This window comes from Coturnix japonica, chromosome 1 (genome assembly GCF_001577835.2).
Source record: "Coturnix japonica isolate 7356 chromosome 1, Coturnix japonica 2.1, whole genome shotgun sequence".
Taxonomy (NCBI): Eukaryota; Metazoa; Chordata; class Aves; order Galliformes; family Phasianidae; genus Coturnix; species Coturnix japonica.
In genome coordinates this window covers 129,194,962-129,213,039 of record NC_029516.1, presented here as the reverse complement: position 1 = coordinate 129,213,039, position 18,078 = coordinate 129,194,962, and the positions used below count along the sequence as shown (strand labels likewise).

The 18,078-nt window shown below is 35.6% G+C and overlaps 1 protein-coding gene across 3 annotated transcripts in view; it reads right to left on the bottom strand.

Moving 5' to 3' along the window:
- Positions 1 to 18,078, bottom strand: part of NALCN (sodium leak channel, non-selective) — a 192,773-nt gene that overhangs the window by 101,076 nt on the left and 73,619 nt on the right. For all 3 annotated transcript variants that reach the window (XM_015851496.2, XM_015851499.2, XM_015851497.1), the window contains exons 8-10: positions 17,812 to 17,954; positions 17,594 to 17,698; positions 14,739 to 14,825 (exon numbers count right to left, since the gene is read on the bottom strand). In XM_015851496.2, the coding sequence (XP_015706982.1) occupies positions 14,739 to 14,825; positions 17,594 to 17,698; positions 17,812 to 17,954 (335 nt within the window). The remainder of the gene's footprint in view (positions 1 to 14,738; positions 14,826 to 17,593; positions 17,699 to 17,811; positions 17,955 to 18,078) is intronic.

Here is an 18,078-nt window from a genome sequence, read left to right as displayed (position 1 = left end):
CAAGAGTTACCTCCCTGAAAATGCACTGAGTTCTGGTCTTTATCACCTTTATATAATGACTTTTCTATGCTCGAATGAAGCAACACAAACTTCACACTGTGGGAAAAGTTTTATGTCAGGAAATAGGTAATTGAATTACATTCAGCACATGGTGAATGTGATTCAAAACACGTATGCATCTGCTTGACACAGAAAAGCTTAGAACATTCAGAAGTAGTTACTTGGGTATAGAAGGGGAAACATAAGAAACATAGTAGCAGGCTATGGAAAATCTCAATTTTAGAAAATGTTTTTCTAAACTGAATTACTTGGCTATATAAATAAGTATAAACATTTTAATGGAATTTCTACCTTCTGATTAGCTTTTCTTTGCATTTTCCTTGCATAATTTAATTACCACGCTGTTCTCAAAAACTTGTGATTTACATATAAAAGCAGGAATAACTTTGAAATAAATCAAATGCTCCATTAAATAAGTGATCAGATGAATAATTACAAGGCTCATAGACTCAAAACCTACTTTCTAATAAGGCAGCTTGCATTCAAACAAAATTTAACTCATCACAGAAGAGAATCATTGGAGTTATTTTCACCTAACTGAAATAGTGCTGGAAACTTCTGAGTACATACAGAATCTGCTGCCTTGAGTAAGGGGACAGCAGAACTAATCAGAGATTTTGACTGCTATTAATCAGGAGAGCAAAGAGAAGTGATTGCCTATGTACTTTCCTTATTCTCAAAACACATCTGTTCTCCAAGTTTGCTCAATACTGCAATATGGATGTGACATCTATCTTTTCCTCATTAAAGCAGAACTAGAGGCATTGGTTTGAAAAGCCAACTCAAACTAATGTGGCCCGGATTAAATAAAATAGTATTTGAAATTGAGAATATATTGAGTCTAAGGTAAAGAAATTACGGTTGGATTTGGACTGCACCACACAGGAATCCTGTTGCAGCTGTGATCAGGATACATGAGACTGTAGACTTCTGGTTATTTTTAAGTCCTCCCTTACAAATTCAGTTGAGTATTTACTCAAAATTAGTCAGGTGATTGAATGAATAACACAATAGCTCTTCAGTTTCATAGCTGCCTCGGAGACTGGCTCACCTATCAGCTGCCTCCCAGACAACAAATCTAGCCATGGTCTCCACTAGGCAGAAAGCTCTTGTCAAAAAGAATGTGGTAACTCAGACAGAGTGCCTGCCCAAAAATGTGGTGGTTCATGTCTCTGGCTGCAGGGAGTGCCTGAGCCTGTTGCTACCAGTGAAGGGCAGCAGGGATTCCACCTGTGTGAGGTTTGAGCAGGTAAATGATCTGCTCAGTATGGTGGCAGAGCCTACAGAGGTGGTGGAGAGATTAAGCAGCAGATGAGATGTTACCAGGAGATAAACTGGTGGAGTATCTCCCTGCCAAACTTGCAGGAAAGACACCAGAGTGATATCCCCCAAACAATTGTGAACCCCCTGGCTGGCCATCACTGAGCAGAGGTAGGGGGTTCAAGAGATGAGGAGGAGTGAAAGCAGTTCCCACCTTGGCACTGCATATCTATCTCAATTCCCCAGGTTGCCCCTATGTAACAGGTTTGAGGCTCTGGAACTTGAGAAAGAGATGAGTGAGGATGCAATTCAAGGTCCACTTAGAAGGTTGACTAGAGTGAAGTGATAAACTCCATGCCTAAAGACTGCCTCCACCAAGAAGGAAAGAAGGGTGACTGTCATAGGTGACTCCCTTCTGAGAGGAATGGAGGGCCCTATATGTTGGCCCAAGCCTGTGCACCATTTCCACATGCTAGCATGCAAGAATACTTGATGGAATCTTGGATGGCAATGATAGGGGAATTACCATTCATGGACTTGTGTAACTCATTCTAGGATATGGATTTATTTACATGAGCCTTACTTCCATTTCTTCCTTTTCAACTGATTAGTGCACTGTTTGTGTAGGAATGTAGAATGTTAAATGAAGGTGGGAAATGAAAAGAAGGGAAATAAAATAAAAGAGAATGGCAGGTTAAAAGTTTACCATCAACGCATACACAGCTGTTTCAAGAAGTTTAATTACAAAAACAAAAACAAACAAAAAAACAAAAAACAACTATAATTATGAATTGATTTTGATACACATTGAACAAAATGAAGCAGCTAATTAGTAAACTAAATCTCTTCTAGTTTGTATGGTAAGAGTTTCTATTGAAGTTAACTTCAAAGAGTTTCTTTAAAATATTAGCATCAAACATTTTTTGAGCAACAAAGAAATATCCTTTGATAGGAAAATTCTGTTGTCCTATATTTGTACTGATAATTGAATTGATAATTCTCAATGGAATTATAAGGTACCTCGTAAGACTTAAAGAAAGAAGTACGCTGTAATTAAACGATAAAACAAGCTAATAACATAAATCTGACAATATGGGTTCAAGTTACAGAAATTTAGATGTTTTTCATTTGAAAATAATTTAGTTGATTTTATTTTTCCAAGGAAAAATAGCTACATCACATTTAAAAACAGTCACATTAATATAAATCATAAAGCCCAATTATACAGTCATTACTGAAAAAGAAGAAATTATAGAAATTCCAGTTATTTAATGAAGATTAGGTTTATACTAGATAGTAAGGTAGCTATTTGTCCTTATCAATACCCATCTCTTTAATCTTAGTCACTGCAATACATACAGAATTTAAGGATTATTTGAAAGACATTAGTAAATACATACTGCCATAGTACTTTTATCCCTACAAATTCTTTTGAGGGAGTTGTCACCCAAGCTATATTGCAGGACATTGAGTTAATATGCGATCTTAAATGTCAATGTAGTACAACCTATACAGACATAGATGTCCAGTTTTCAGCTTTGCCAAAGTATATTTTATTTTTAGCAGATGAAATCTGGTGTGGCTGCAAACGAGAAAGTACTCCAAAACATTTCATTAATATACTTATTTGAAGAACGGGGCCCACTGAAAATGTATTAGCTCAGTATGGGATTCAGTAATTCAGCTGGAATCTTGAATGTTTAAATCTCCTAGGCACTGAGCTATCATCAATGACTTTCCTAAGATTATGCAATTATATAAATTATACAATCACCTTCTATAAATGTCTTTCTACTAATGATAGAGCACCTAAGGTGATCAAGTCTGATCAGCACATTTAATTCTCAGACTCCTCAGACACGCCAAACAAATTCCATTACTCCTACATCTCTGTATAACATTGTATCAACACCTATGCATAAATATCTTTGCTTGCCCTCATTTGCACTCGCAAGGCTTTTAAGTAATTTTTAAATTGTTTTACTTAATGTTGCTGTCCCACCCACAACCTCATCTAAACCACAGTTATATAATGTTCATTTTTTGCATTCTATAGGCTATTCTTCTCTTGAACAACCAGTAGGATTAACCTTACTAGTTATACAGTCAAGACAGCAGTGTACATAAGGAAAATTGTATACTGATTTATAGTGCTTGTGTTTTTGTGGGCTTTTTTTTTCTCCGACAACAGAACCTGAGTGTCATTATTCCTACAGTTTTCCAAATAATCTGCAAGTGTAACTACACAGTTTCTTATATACCCACCTATATTACAGTACTTTCATTTTAATGTTGCTGCAAGTTCCTGGTGTTTTTAGCTTAATACATCTGCATAAGTACAATTCACAGGAAAGGGTTTGTAGCATCCACTATGTACCTTGTACATGTACTAAACTGTCTCATTGTAAGCTTCTTATTGGTTTACAAAAACATCAGACTCACATCTGGAATTGTCTTTATAGAGGCCAGGATTTTCAAGCAGCCAGTGGATTTAAGCACATAAGTTCCAATGAAAAAAAAATAAGTACAAATCAATTCTTGGAATTGCTGAAGTATATTCGTACATCATTAATTCCAAGAACTAGGCACTACTGAAAAAAACTGTGTTCTAAATCAATAAACATATGCAAGAAAGTAAATTTCTTACAGCTATAATAAATTTAAGGAAATCCAGTTTTCCCTTTATATTTATAGCTGGGAGAAATAACCAGCTAGTTTCTTCCATAAACCTCTAAATCTTCATGCTTTTATGGAGGAACATTTAACAGAAGCACGTCCCTTTTCCCTCGTGAGTTTATAGTAATTTTGTTTGTTTCAGGATGGTTTTGACATTTTCATTTATTTCAATCTACTTTTCTTAAAGTCTGAAAAAACAATTCTGTATATTCAGAACATTAGAGATGAAATCCTTCTCCAGTGCCAGTGATGGCATAGCTCTTGCTGAGTTGGATGTTGGTTCTACTATTTCTCTTCTGTTCATCTCCCAAATGGGAAGAGAAAAAATCTGGAGGAACAGAGTATGAAAAAAAAACTGTGCTGGTCACACATCCTTTAGTACTAAAAGTAGATTTTTTTTTCTTTAAGGGGCAGGGTAGGAATAAATAAAACAAGGTCACTAAACTTAGACCTGCAGAGCACTGAGAATTCCTCAAGAACTTCAGAAAACCAACCCATGCTCAGTAAATCATTCTCTTTTGCAGTTTGATCAGCGAATAACAACATGCCTCAAAACACTAAACTGAATGGACCACAAGGCAGATTTGATGTATCTTTATCTAGCTTTTAATTACCTAAAAATAACCGTCATCTGAGGCTGGTTTGGGGACATAATTTTGAACAGAGAATGTGAATTGTTTCTAATCATAAATATTGAATATTATTCTTACATTGTTTAGTTTGAAAGTAAACTTCACAGCTTCATCTTTAAGATAACGCTCATTTGAGATAATCCAAGAGCTTTCTGTTTTGTCCTGCATCAATTTTCTCTCTAAAGTGTTTGTTGATTGACTCCATGTCAGCTACTGCTCTTGTGATGCATATGCTCAGACCTTTCCATTAGAGAAATCTTCTCTAAAAAAGCCAAAAAGCTTTTAAGCAGTAACGACAAGAATATAAACCCTGTATTTTACTGGAATGAAAAGTAGAAATAAACCCTTTAAACAAGAAAAGAATAACCACAACTTAACCAGAAATCATAAGAGTGAAAAAAGCTTGTGAACAGTTATTCAAATATCCTTGCAGGCAGACCACTGTTACAGGTTCATTTTTAGTTAACTCATTGACACTCTCAACTGCATTCTCTATGCTCAGCCTGCTCTGAACGCAGTAAGTTCCTTCTATCATCTCTCTGAGGATGCCTACTCACAACCATTCATGACACAGGCAACAAGATCCTGATGCTATTATGTACCTACACCTTGTCTGACACCAGCCACATCCTTTGCAGCCATCTCTGTTTGAAGTGTTCTCTGAAGCATCCCTTAAAATCGAACAGGGCTCCCTTCTCTCAGGGGAATCCTTTTAGCTGGGAGCATGCAAATAACAGTAAGAAACCACAAAAAAATTATACCATCTCATGCAAGATACAGAGTAGGCCAGATTGCCATCCATACCTGCATGCTCACCTTTGCACAAACAATCCCAATGGCACCAATAATGGGATCAGGGCACAACATTCTTATATTTCAGTGATTTTAATGAGATTCAAAGATATGTCTTTGCTTGCTAAACTGAATTTTTGCTGAATATGGTATTCAGGTAACATACTAAGAGCGTATATGCTTAATGGTTTTAGATGAAAATTACTTCCAATTAAAGTAAATCTGCAAAGCTGCAAAGTTACAAACTGTTGGAATTAAGGTTGTGTGCATCTGGTAGGTAGTTTTCAATGATGTGATCACAAAAGCTCTGAACAAAGCTTCCAATCTTTCCAGTGAACTTGGAGGAGCAGCAGCATATACCTCAGCAGATAAAAACCTCTGCAGTGTGGGTGTGAGTGAGGCAGAGAATGGCATATGCAGGATGGCTTCATACTAAGGCAAAAAATACATTTTCTCAGAGAACTGCATTCAGTGCCTAACTGCTGAAAACTTTGTGATGCTAACCAAGCTGCTTGAAACTTTTTCTAGCCTGTCATTATTGCAGTGGTCCTCATTTTAAAGTCATCTAAATCAACAGAGTAAAAATATGAATTTCAAGTGTGTTGTCTGCCACGTCCTTCCATGAGTTTCAAAAGCAAAGCTGAGTAGTGACTTCTAGGTGGTTGTGCAATATGGATACGCCTTACTATTTCCACAGTACATCTCTCTTTTCTCTCTTTCTACTGGTATTTGTTCAACATAGTCATTTTAAGGAAAGTGTGCAATCTTCAGAGAAGTGGGAACTTTATTAATGTACAAAAACAGAAAAACAGAGTGGTTTGCAGAATTAATGGTTACTGAAACCTTCCCTTTCAGTCAAGCTTATCACTGAATGTGCTTGGCAGAATGATTACTATGGAACAACAAGCAAACAGTACTCAGATAGCAGCTATATTCTGACCTCAGCAAAACACTCTGAATAGCTATGGCTAAAGTCTACCTCATGCCTAGCAGCACAGAAATGTTTGCTTTAACAGGAAGAAGTTTAATCTATGCAAAAAAGAATATGGTACAGTAGCAGTACAGGAGCTATTCTAGCTCCACAAAACATACAATGGGAAAGCACTTGGTACAAGAAAGATACACCCAGAAAAATAATACAGATAATTCTCCAGAGGCAAAACGTAGAACTGCTCAACCATAACAATCTTGCTCAGAGGTCTGTTATACTTGCTTCCTTTGTTTCTCCCTGTTTCAGTAACTGCTGTGCATAAATGTGTGTATGCATGTATCTACAAGAGCAAAGATCTGCTTACGTGGCAGATAAGGGAAAGTAGGCCTGAACAGAAAAGGTTTATCAGGCTTGGTTAAGGACAGCCTCTGCAGACCAAAGTTTACTGAATCTTGGCTAGTGAAGAAAGTAAGGAGAAACTACAGATCTATGAATGGATTTATTGGTGGTGGCTTCTAAGGTGTGCTTATTTTGTACAAGGGATGAAACTGAATGACTATGGGTAAAAGCCACAAGTAGTCATTGGGAGACAGATTCTCAGCAGAAATGGCTTGGAAATGGCTTTCTTTGGAATGGCTACCAAAGAAAACTGAGGAGGCATCCAAGATGATAGCTCTTAGCCAACAGAATCACTGACTGAATGGCAAACCTGTGTGCAGATAAAGAGAGCATGAAGAAGGGAATTGGACATATAGTCAGCTTTCACTTAGTGTTTCAGTTCCTCTTCTGAGTATTTAGGATCCTATGGAGGGAAGTTGAGACCTAAAAAAAAGGAGCACCACACACGTACTCTCACTTCTGCCACATTAACAACATCTGTAGTTAGGCAATTTCTGAAATCAAGCCCATTAACATATATATATCTGCTTTCCTGAGTCTGACTTTTCCAAAAAGAATATGCTAGAGAAATGGATACGATTTATTCATACTTTGAGCACGGTACAATTAATAAGATGGCAGCACTTAACAACACTTAAAAGTATGAACTCTTGAGCTTTATTCAGTAACTCAAAGTGGAACTTCTAGTGAAACTCACTAGAAAACTTAGGAAAAAAAATTCAACCTAGTAGGTTGAATTCATATAGAACAATGATTCTCAAAGCTTTAGGTACCTTTTACTGATCAATAAGACTTAATAGATGCAAAGAGCACATGAAAATTCAGTATGCATGCTTGCAGAAACAGGACTCAATTTTGCTTCAAAGCAGCATACAAACAATATACTCATACAGAACTATAGTGTCATATGTATAGTGCTATTTAGGTTAGAAAATACCTTCAAGACCATCATGTCCAACTGTCAACCTGACCTACTGAATTCCATCACTAAACTATATCTCTTAGTGTCACAAATCTGGGACCTTTCGCACATTCAAAACAATTGCAGTTCTTGAGGTGTTTTTAAGCAACATCCTTAAAGAAATAATAGTTTCAGTGCTCAGTGGCAATTAAGCTGTCCACAAAATAAATAAACAAGAGACAAAAAACAACCCCCGAGCTGGTTTTCATTATGAAAACAACTCTGGCTTAGAGTTTGAAGCAGAAATATTGTTTTATTTTCCTAAGAAAAACAGTGTTCTGTTTTCACATTATATCAATTTTAATAAATTTACAAGGACACACATTTTAAAATAGATTATTATGGACTAGTGGAGAAAATGAAGATACAGACTTTGACTTTAGATATTTACCCCAAAACAACTGGCACACCTAAAATGGGAAATTATACCCCCTCCACTTGGGTGCACACCATAAGTAAATGGACACCACCAAATTCAGATTCTCTGATGTCCTTTGCAATGCCCACCTCCTACTGCTGGCTGTATGAGAAACCTGTGCCTTCATGATCCTTACACTGGCATCTAAGAGCTTATGGATATTTGGGATGAACTGGTACCCTGCTGACTCTCAGAAGAGTTATGGTCAGCATTTGCAGTAATAAGAATATGATAATAAAAGGCACAGCCTTTTTCTTATAAATATGTTTACAAAAAAATGAGGTTAGGTATACTTAGGAATCTTTGTAAATAATAATTTTCATCTGAATACGAAATAGCCATGTATTTCAAGATTTACTAAGAACTGATTTTTAAGCTCAGATTCACCCAGTTACTCTTAGGAACTTCACTGAGGAGTTTAGAAAGCCACAAGGCTCATGCGATCTTCCTGCGACACAGCAGAAATACAGAAAATGCAAGAGAAAATTCAGCATCCCCCATACGTGAATTATGTGCCCTTCAGATTCACAATAGGAATCACTCTCTACAATGACCACTGAGGAGCCCCAACAATAATAAAAAAAGACATTGCAGAGGGATAATTTTAAAAGTTTCAAAAGCCTGCAAATATCAGGGGGTTTAAATCTAACAATTTACAGAGCTGCAGAACATGATGTTCTATGTAATTCTAGTGAAAGGAGACCTTTCTTAGAGAAAGATTAGAAATACAGAAAATACTGGGGCAAGAACAACTCTCACAAAGTGAAAAATTCCTGCTAGTTTTATTCTAAGACTCTGCAGTCTTCCACTTTGCTTAGATTTGTCATCCAAGTTACAGCTCGAAAGGAAGTCATGCTGCTGCTGCTGCTGCTTCCAGCACTTTGATTGCTGTAATTGTGCTGTACACAACAAAGCTACATGACAGTTTAAATATCTGTTTTCAGTTTGATGGGATTTGAAACACTGGACACATTTAACCCCAGAAATAAAATTTTCTAAAGGAAACTCAGCTGAACTTTAATTTTAGTGGCATTACTGAATAGTTTCTATAATTTACTGACAGTTAAGTGCCCTTCAAATTGTAAGTGCAAATTATTAGTATGGGCTGTATTGAAGTCCATTATTGAAAAAAAAGAAAAAGAAAAAAAAAAGGTCCATTCTTCCTGTTCAGATATCAGCAAAAACACTCAGGTTAAAGAAAGAAGCATAAAGCCAAAGCAGTCTTTTAAAAATATTATAACAACTTGTGTATCTTTATCATGGAAGAGGTTTTTGATAGTTAATTTGACCACAGTTTTGAAAGGATTTAATGTCTCTACTTAAAGCCCCTGTGTGGGTGAGAAATATCTCTGTAAAAGAAAGCCAGAATAAAAACAAAACAAAACACCTTATGTGAAACTTATTACATGTGGGGCAAAAAGTTTATCTGGGGCCCCATGTGAAAAATCAGGGTTAGGCAAAAAGTTCTACTATCCGCTTATCCAAAAATAAAGGAAAGTTCAGAGACTTGACTTGTTCAAAGTGTCAGCCAAGGGTTCCATAAGTCTTACACATAAAGGTAACCTACTACCTCTGAAAAATCCCGAATCTTCAATCTTAAATCTCCCAAGAAGATGTCAAGGGCATCTTGTGACCATGTCTTCAACTGCAGCAGGCCCTCCTCTAACAAAGGATACTGCCAAGGAAAACCATTGCTCTCTCATAAGCTTAAATTGTAGTTTAACTCTTATCTGTTCAATCTTTGTGATGGGATTCTGATACTTTAAGTCTGCAGGAAGCTGAGGAACTTGTGCTCATGAAATCTATTTGTTGAAAGATAAAACAAGGATGTTAACATGCTTTCTTTCTTTCTGTTTAGCTTCTGCAGATGTACTGTTACAAACTGTGCCAGTGATTCAATTCAGTTGTAGTGAATCAGGACAGTTTACGAAAATAGAAAACTATGAAGAAGAAACTATCACAGAAAAATAGAGAATGCTTTCTTAATGTGCTTAGTTTTAGTTGTTAAAAAGGAAAAAGGCAGCCAGGTAGGGAAGAAAAAAAGAGAAATAGGAAAGAGAGATAATGAAAGCGAGGCATGCATGTAGGCAGGAGAGGATGGTCACAGCTGTACCTTTCTCATGTGATATGACATAAAGCTGAAACTGAATACAGTTTCATGTTGAACACTACTCCATTTTGTGAATTCTCAACCAGTTTAAGAGCTAGCCATATTATATAATTTCTACCTCTATACTCCAGAGTTTCACCATTTCTTCCTACTGTGGAGAAGATTTTTCTTTCCTTTTTTTTTTTTTTTTTTTTTTTTTTTTTGTTTGGTTTGGTTTTTTTGTTTGGTTTTTCATTCTAAGACAGGACTTCAGTTAATTGAAGGAAAAGTATTTATACATGTATGTAATGGGAAGAAGAGAATAGGAATGAGTAGGCATACCTTTTGCTGGATTCCAAATTTACAGTACAAGGTGAATTACTACATAAATAGCAGTTACATGCTTTTCAATTCATTAATAATTACTTCCCAAGATAGAGGAGAAAAGCCATTTGTGCTCTCTTGTTATTCCTGCAGTGAAAATCCCTAAAGAAAGGCTTAATCTCATTTCTCTTTCATTCAATATATCCATTATAAAACTGCTAAAATGATCAAAGAAGTAGGAACTGAGTATGTATCCTCCACCCTCCATATGTTTTCTGTCTTTCTTTATTACTTTTGATCTTTTTATCCTTCCCTTCAAGATTTGCTAAAGTTCTGTAATATATACATCCGTTCTGTTAATATTACATAGCATGAAGGACCAACTTTTTTGAGGTAAAAATATACGATTAAATTTCTGACAATAATCATATGTTCAAGAGCTCTGTAATTATAATAATGTATCTTGCTTTTTCAGATCATAGCTTTGACCTTCCACTTCTTCCCTAGATGGAGCACTTAAAATTAAAATGGAATACAGTATTTTTAATCTGTGAAAGATTTTATTATCAGAATATGAGCACATATGCAATTTGTGAGTAGCTGACCATTTCTACTCATGTTTACACATAGCGTACAGAGTTCCCAAGCTTTTTATAGATGCCATTCCATCTCCAGCAGTATGTTTCATTTCTGCTGGACACGTGACCCTAAAATATAAGCAGGAACATGGAATTTTTGTCCTCCTATGTTCCTCTATTTTGCAGAGGAACTATATTTCCTGATTTTGTTCATTAAAACTTTACTAAAAAGAATGAAGACGTAACTTCTTGGTATTAGCAATATCAAACAGTTTTATGGAAGACATGTGAGTTGAATCTTTCCAGTTCAGCTTTAAAGAACTATGCACATTTTACAAGACTACATGATCTAGAAGCCAGAGAGAAGGAAGGAGTGATAAAAAACATCAGCAATCTCCAAAATTAACAGGAAAGAAATAAAAAACACAGCATGGGATCAAAGGGATAAATACATCCCCAAAGAGTTTTTAAATCATTTTTTTTTTTAAGTCTGTTACTCAACTTTTCTTTATTTGTGAACTGAGAGCTTCCTACTGTGCTTGTAGGAGTAAGTCATGGTAGGCAGGAAGTTCTAACACACTACAATGTGTTAAAGTAATACCAACAGTGACAAAATAATGTGGCAATGTGGGAACCTCAGCAGGCAGTCATTCAAAATGGTTGATGTTAAAATGGCAAGCACAAAGAATATTTGTCAGTGACAAAAGAAAATCAATATTTAAAATCAATGCCAGTCATGGGGAGCAGTGAGAACAAGTAATAAAAGACCACAAAGCACCTTTGGGAATGCTTAGAAGAAAAAAAAAACAGAAAAAATATAAAACCCTTACACTGAAATAAAAGCCTCTTTGGCCCACTTTGGGATAGATTTGCAAGTCAAAATCAGAAACAATACTGTTGCTGATTTCTCATGTTGCCACTTCCAGCCAGCTCTAAAAACATAAAACTTAGTAGACGGGTGTATGAGTTAAGCAAGATTCCAAAATACCAGATTAACATCCTTCTTTTAATTTTAATAATTTTTAACTGGTATGAGATTGTATACAAGAGAACATCCCAAATCTATTTGCTGGTTCTCTTCTACCTTTATGCCATACAACTGGACAGGAAGACACACCAGTGCTCACCTGCCCAGCACACTTTTTATGAAGCAGAATTCTAAAAGTTGTTTGAAAACCCCTTTTTGTACAACAGTGGTGACAGAAGTGTAAAGACACGGTTATGCTTCTCATTAGGTCTGATCTAATTGGGCAGTTTGTTGCTGTAATGACGTGTTAGAGTGAGAGAAAGTTACAACAGAATAATAGAATTGTAGAATCCTCAGAGTTGGAAGGGATGTCTGAAGGCCATCTAGTCCAAATCTCCTGCAACGAAGAGGGAAATCCACATCTAGATAAGGTTGCCCAGGGTCTAAACCAGCTTTGCCTTGGAAGTCTCTGGGGACAGGACATCCACCACATCTGTGGGAAACCTGTTCCAGTTCCTCACCACCCTCACTGTAAAAGATCTTTAGCTCTGCACAGAGCCCACAGGATACTTGTCTGAATTGTTATTAGTTCAAGAATGGCATTGCTCTACATGCCTCTGCTATGCTATATCTAAGCTAGGAAGGATTTCTATGCTGAAACACCTGAACAAATCTTTGGGAATTAAGAATGGCTGTACAAGGGCAAAACTAGTAAAATCTGACAGACCCAGGTTGTTGACCTGAAATGTCTTGAAAAATTTGCATTAGAAAGGCTTTATATTACCTGTAGCACACAAATTACGCCAATCTTTCCACCATCACTAGCAGCTTTAGAGAGATAGATGTATACTTAATTAGATGCCCATCTTCCTGATGTGTATCTCAAGTAGTTACCAGGTTTAAACACCACAACAGCCAAATAGGAAAGGGATACATTCACCTTACCACCTTAAGGAATATGAACTAAATCAAAGATGCCTATTAAGTGGTTTTCTTGAGGTCTGCAGGAAATGGGTACTTGTCCAATAAACCGAACCCAGACCTCCAGAGTTCCACTCTATTCCCTTAGCTGCTAGGATACTTCCTCTCCCAAAATACAGCACATTTTATTGAGAAAGTAAATTCTAAATAACTGAATATGTGAAGTAAATGAAGTTCCACCAAAGCACAGAACCAGACCCATGCAACAATTGAAAGAGAACTTCTAATAGTGCTCCCTTTTACAGTCACAGCAGTAATATTTAAAAAGCCCAGAGAGGAATTACTAAAACCAAATTTACTATGAAATTTAGTTAAAATGATGCAGGATAACAGAGAGACTTCACTACCTTTTTCCAAGAAACCCATCTTTCACAGGATATTGTATGACAAAACCCTTAGATATTAAAGGTCAGAAGAATGTACACCAAAGGTAGGATGTATGTTCTCCAATCTGGCTAACTCTTTCCTAAATTCAGATTTATAAATCATGTTTCTCTTAAGGAACAAGAGCCAGCCAAACCCTTGAAAAATAACAAGCACAGTACTTAGTAAGGATTTCATGCACAAAGAACACCTTCAAAATACTGCAAAGGCTTTACATGCATGGATTTTTTCAGAAGCTTATTTTCTTTTTACTTTTGGACAGATAGAACTGAAACAATAACCCATGGTGAGATGAATAAAGTTCTGAGTGTTTATCTAGACTTTGATGTTTTGCTTTCTTTGGTCTGTATTTTTGTCTTTGTTTCATTAGAATGAAGTCTATATGGGGCAATATTTTAATGAAATAGTATTTTAGTGCATTGCTTTCTTTTGAATGTCACTGACATCCAGCAAGGTCATAGAATACTGGAAAGCCTTCAGATTTTGACAAAGGAGGATGAGAAGAAAACTGCAGTTTTAATTCAAGAGTACTAAGCACTCATGATGCAGGAGGTTTACATTCCCTGGAACATACATTACCATTTGTTCACATGATTCCTAACTAAAGCAAAGGCAGACCAGGTAAATCAAACGCTATCCTAACTTTCACATGGAGGCATTTTCATTATGAGTTCAGGTATATTTTATTCACATAGTTATTTTAGAATACCACAAAAGATGTTTCTGTTGCTTCCAAAAACAAGAACTAAATTGGGGAAAAGTAATAGTCAGTCACCACCTATATGCATCTTCTCCTCCTCATGTGAGTCTATTTTCAAGATGGAACCAGAGTAGTGAGGTACTCCTGTGTTCATTATGATTAATCATGTTTCTTGGTGTGTGTAACTGTATTTTGTCATTACTAAACAAGTATGTCTGTGGTAAATAACCTAGGAGTGGATTTGATTTATGCAAAAATTACCAGAGATAAAGAAAAATTACTTAAAGCAATTATAATTCCTTAAAGTAAATATATATGAATATATATAAGTACAAGATTAAATATCTTTCTCTTTTGAGCACACAATACAAAGCATTTATATGGAACACATTTTTCTAATCTTCTCAATTTGAATGTCATACATTTCTTCTTAATCTAACAAATTTTGAAGAACTGCAGAATTAAATGCATTTTAAATGATTTTTGTCTATAAATACTGCAGCTGCTATTTTCCACTGCAGTCCTTATGCCAACATTTGAGTAGTGTTGGTTACACACAGTGATTCATTAAAAAGCCATGTCATACCTGTAGACATGCAGGAGCTCTACCCTGGGGTTTATTCACGTCAACAGCCACAAGCTGCCAACCTCCAGCAGCATCTTCATGAAACATCTTGAAAGGGAAAACAGTTGTCAGAAATGTTTTACATGCCAATAAATACAAGTGAAGTATAAATAAAAAGAATATTAAAAATAAAATTATAAAGAATAAATACGAGTGAAGGTCCTTAAAGACCTGCATACATTTTCATGATAGTTAACTTAAAATGAAAGAGGAATAGTTTTTATTGCTGTAGAAGAAAAGCAAGTAACACACTCTTTTCCCAACATAAATAGGTTCTAAATTTTACTCAGGTAACATCAAACACAAGGTATCTCTATTAGTCCTTACACAGAAACTGATTCAACTTAACTCTGATCCCTACCATCACATTGTGGTACCCATTTATAATATATTTCTTCCTTAGTAAACTCAATCTAAAGAAATACAAACACACTGTGACCCAAAAGTATGTTTCACGATGCATTTTCAAATAAAAGACAGCTCTTGACTTTTTTACTCGCAAAATTATTTTAGTCCAGGGATCAGACTTCATTTTTCTTGTACTGATGTACATCAAGAGTAACCATGAAGTACTTCTGTACTGTTACTGAAAGATTTTATTAATGTAAATAGCCGAACAATATCCCAGCAATTATGATGTAAATGGAACTCTCTTGACCACAGTGGTACTCACATTTTACCAACTCTTTTTTTCTGGGGGGGGGGAAAAGTCAGAAACAAAAGGCCATAATAGCTGTACAGTGATGGGCTTAAGAAATAATAAGAAGTCATGTCTGGGAGTGATTAACACTGCCCTTAAAATGTCCTTGATAGAAAATAAAAGGCTCTACCATTTTTGTTGCTGTCTAAGGGTCTGCATGCATTATTTAACGAAGCAGGGAAAAGTTCCCACCTCACTCCCATTCTTTTCTTGACCCTCAGCACCAAGCAGGCCATCTCTAGAACACAGCCAGAACTGCATATTTGAAGGCTAAAAGACTGTTCATTAGACAGATGTAGTTGTGATGATGTTCTTATGTAGCATTTAGGTACCAGGAGGAGCTGCCAAATCAGATCAGCATTTACTTCTCTTTGTACCATGCTTCAATGTGCAGAGCTGAAGAGCTTTGCAAGAACTTTCCTTTTATCCTTCTCCATAGCCCCCTTCATTGACTTTGACTCTCTTCCATAGGACTAAGATTCTGGACAACTTTAATGACTTATGAAGTGGTCAAATGAAACAAGATACTGATGCTCTTTCTCAAGTGTATTTCATACACAAAACAATCAAGGTATTTAATTTGCATTTGGTGCCTTGAACAAGAAACCCTGGAATAAATTTCCTTTCCTTCTTAATACAGAAGATAAATCCTTTTTTTTTTTTTTTTGTAAGCAGTACTCCCTTTATGTCTCATTATATCAGTGACTCAATGAACAAAGTAACCATTTACTTGTCTCCAGCCTACATACCATTTTTTTTTTGCATTATACTATTTATATTCAATATGTTCATATTTCTTCAGCAACATGACGTTATTTTGGATTTTTTTTTCTTATTCTTGGAAAACTTTAATATTTGCTGCTTCTTGAGTTTCCCTATATAGACCTCTCTGTTCCAGAGGATGTAGCTAAGCCTCTGAGAAATAAAAACTGCATTCCTTATGCTTAGTATGTATTATGTAAAAAAGTCTTTTCTTGTTATACATTACATTGATACCAACAAGTCTTCTTTGACAAAGCAATAAATGGTGCATCAATGTGATAAAGTCTATTTGAGGCAAAAAATATAGTAATAAGTAGAAAAATAATAGATTTATATAAGGATTACAAGAATATCCAAAGGTACATCAGAAACCATTAATAAACAGTTTTGGAGATACTTAAATATACTTAATATATACATTAATATTTATATTATAATATAATATTATATATATATATAATTAATATATATATATTAATTAAATATACTTAAGTATATTAAGTATATATTAAGTATATACTTAAGTATATTTAATTAATATACTTAAACTCTGGTTTAAGAAAACAAATAATCTCTAGCTATGGAGATTAGAAAAAAATTCTCCATCAGTGTATTTCTCACATCTGTCCTTCCTAAGGGCTTTTCGCATGCAATTGGTACTGGTTTCTCAAAGATGGCAAAAAGCTCTAGACTGGAAAAGCCTGACCATTTGTACACTCAGGTTATTTAATATGATTGTTACAATCATGAGTGAGGAAGTTTAAATCTCAACCTGTGTGCCCTTATTTTTCAGCCTGGGTCTTTCTTACTACTCAGTCTGAGCTTAGTGCAATTTCTATCTTCCTTCTACCCATTATCTTCAATCCAGGCTCTCTCTTTCTATTCCAACTTCAAATCTGAGCACAGCTCTTTCATTGCCTCAGCACTTTGTTCACACTTCAGCTACACTCTGACCTCTCTTATTCCAGCTACAGTTAGCAATTTCAGCTCTTATTCCTTAGCAAAGAAACTGACATTCATTCGGCAACCTTAATTCCAAACCTTCCAATGACATGAGAAACAAACTACTGTTCTACTTAATTTAGATAGAAACTTTGCTATAACACACCCAGTTAACCAGAAAACCACATTACTCTTCTCTACCATATTTTTATTAAGAAGATAATATACTCTAGAATAGAATTTTATATGAAAATACGTATACCAACTGTAAAACATATGTGGTAACACGTGAACTCATATATAACTGAACCTAGTGGGATGCAACAATAATTAACTGGAATGTTTTACTTATTCATTCTTAAACAAAAAAAACTATCAAATCCTCAAAGAAACTCAGTATTGGGTTCATCACCTGAGTGGTGGCAGTTGAAGTGGTACTACTCCTGGATCCCCACATCTGCTGGAACTGCACCCTAATTTCCGCAAATGTTTCAATGATGACTGCAATGAAAACATTCTGCAAAAAGAACAAGAAAGAATGGCTGAAATGAAGCTTAGCAAGCAGAAATTAGAAGAAATTCATTCCAGTCTGTATTTCAGACACGTATAAGAGAACAAATTTTTCAGTACCTTAACAAGCCAGGCCAGAAAGAAAATTAAGGTGATGAAATAGAAATATGAACGCCATCGGGGAAAGCTGTCAATCGCGCGGTACATAAGGAACACCCAGCCTTCCTGAGAAGCAGCTTCATAGACAGTAAATATGCTCGTGCCTGAGAAAAAAATGAAAATGTTTGGCATTAGGTCCCCTGAAAATTCCCAATATCAGCAAACAATCTCCTTTTATCCATTTTATTTTTCTCTTCTCTAAAAGGTATCAGCTCTCCTATCATCACT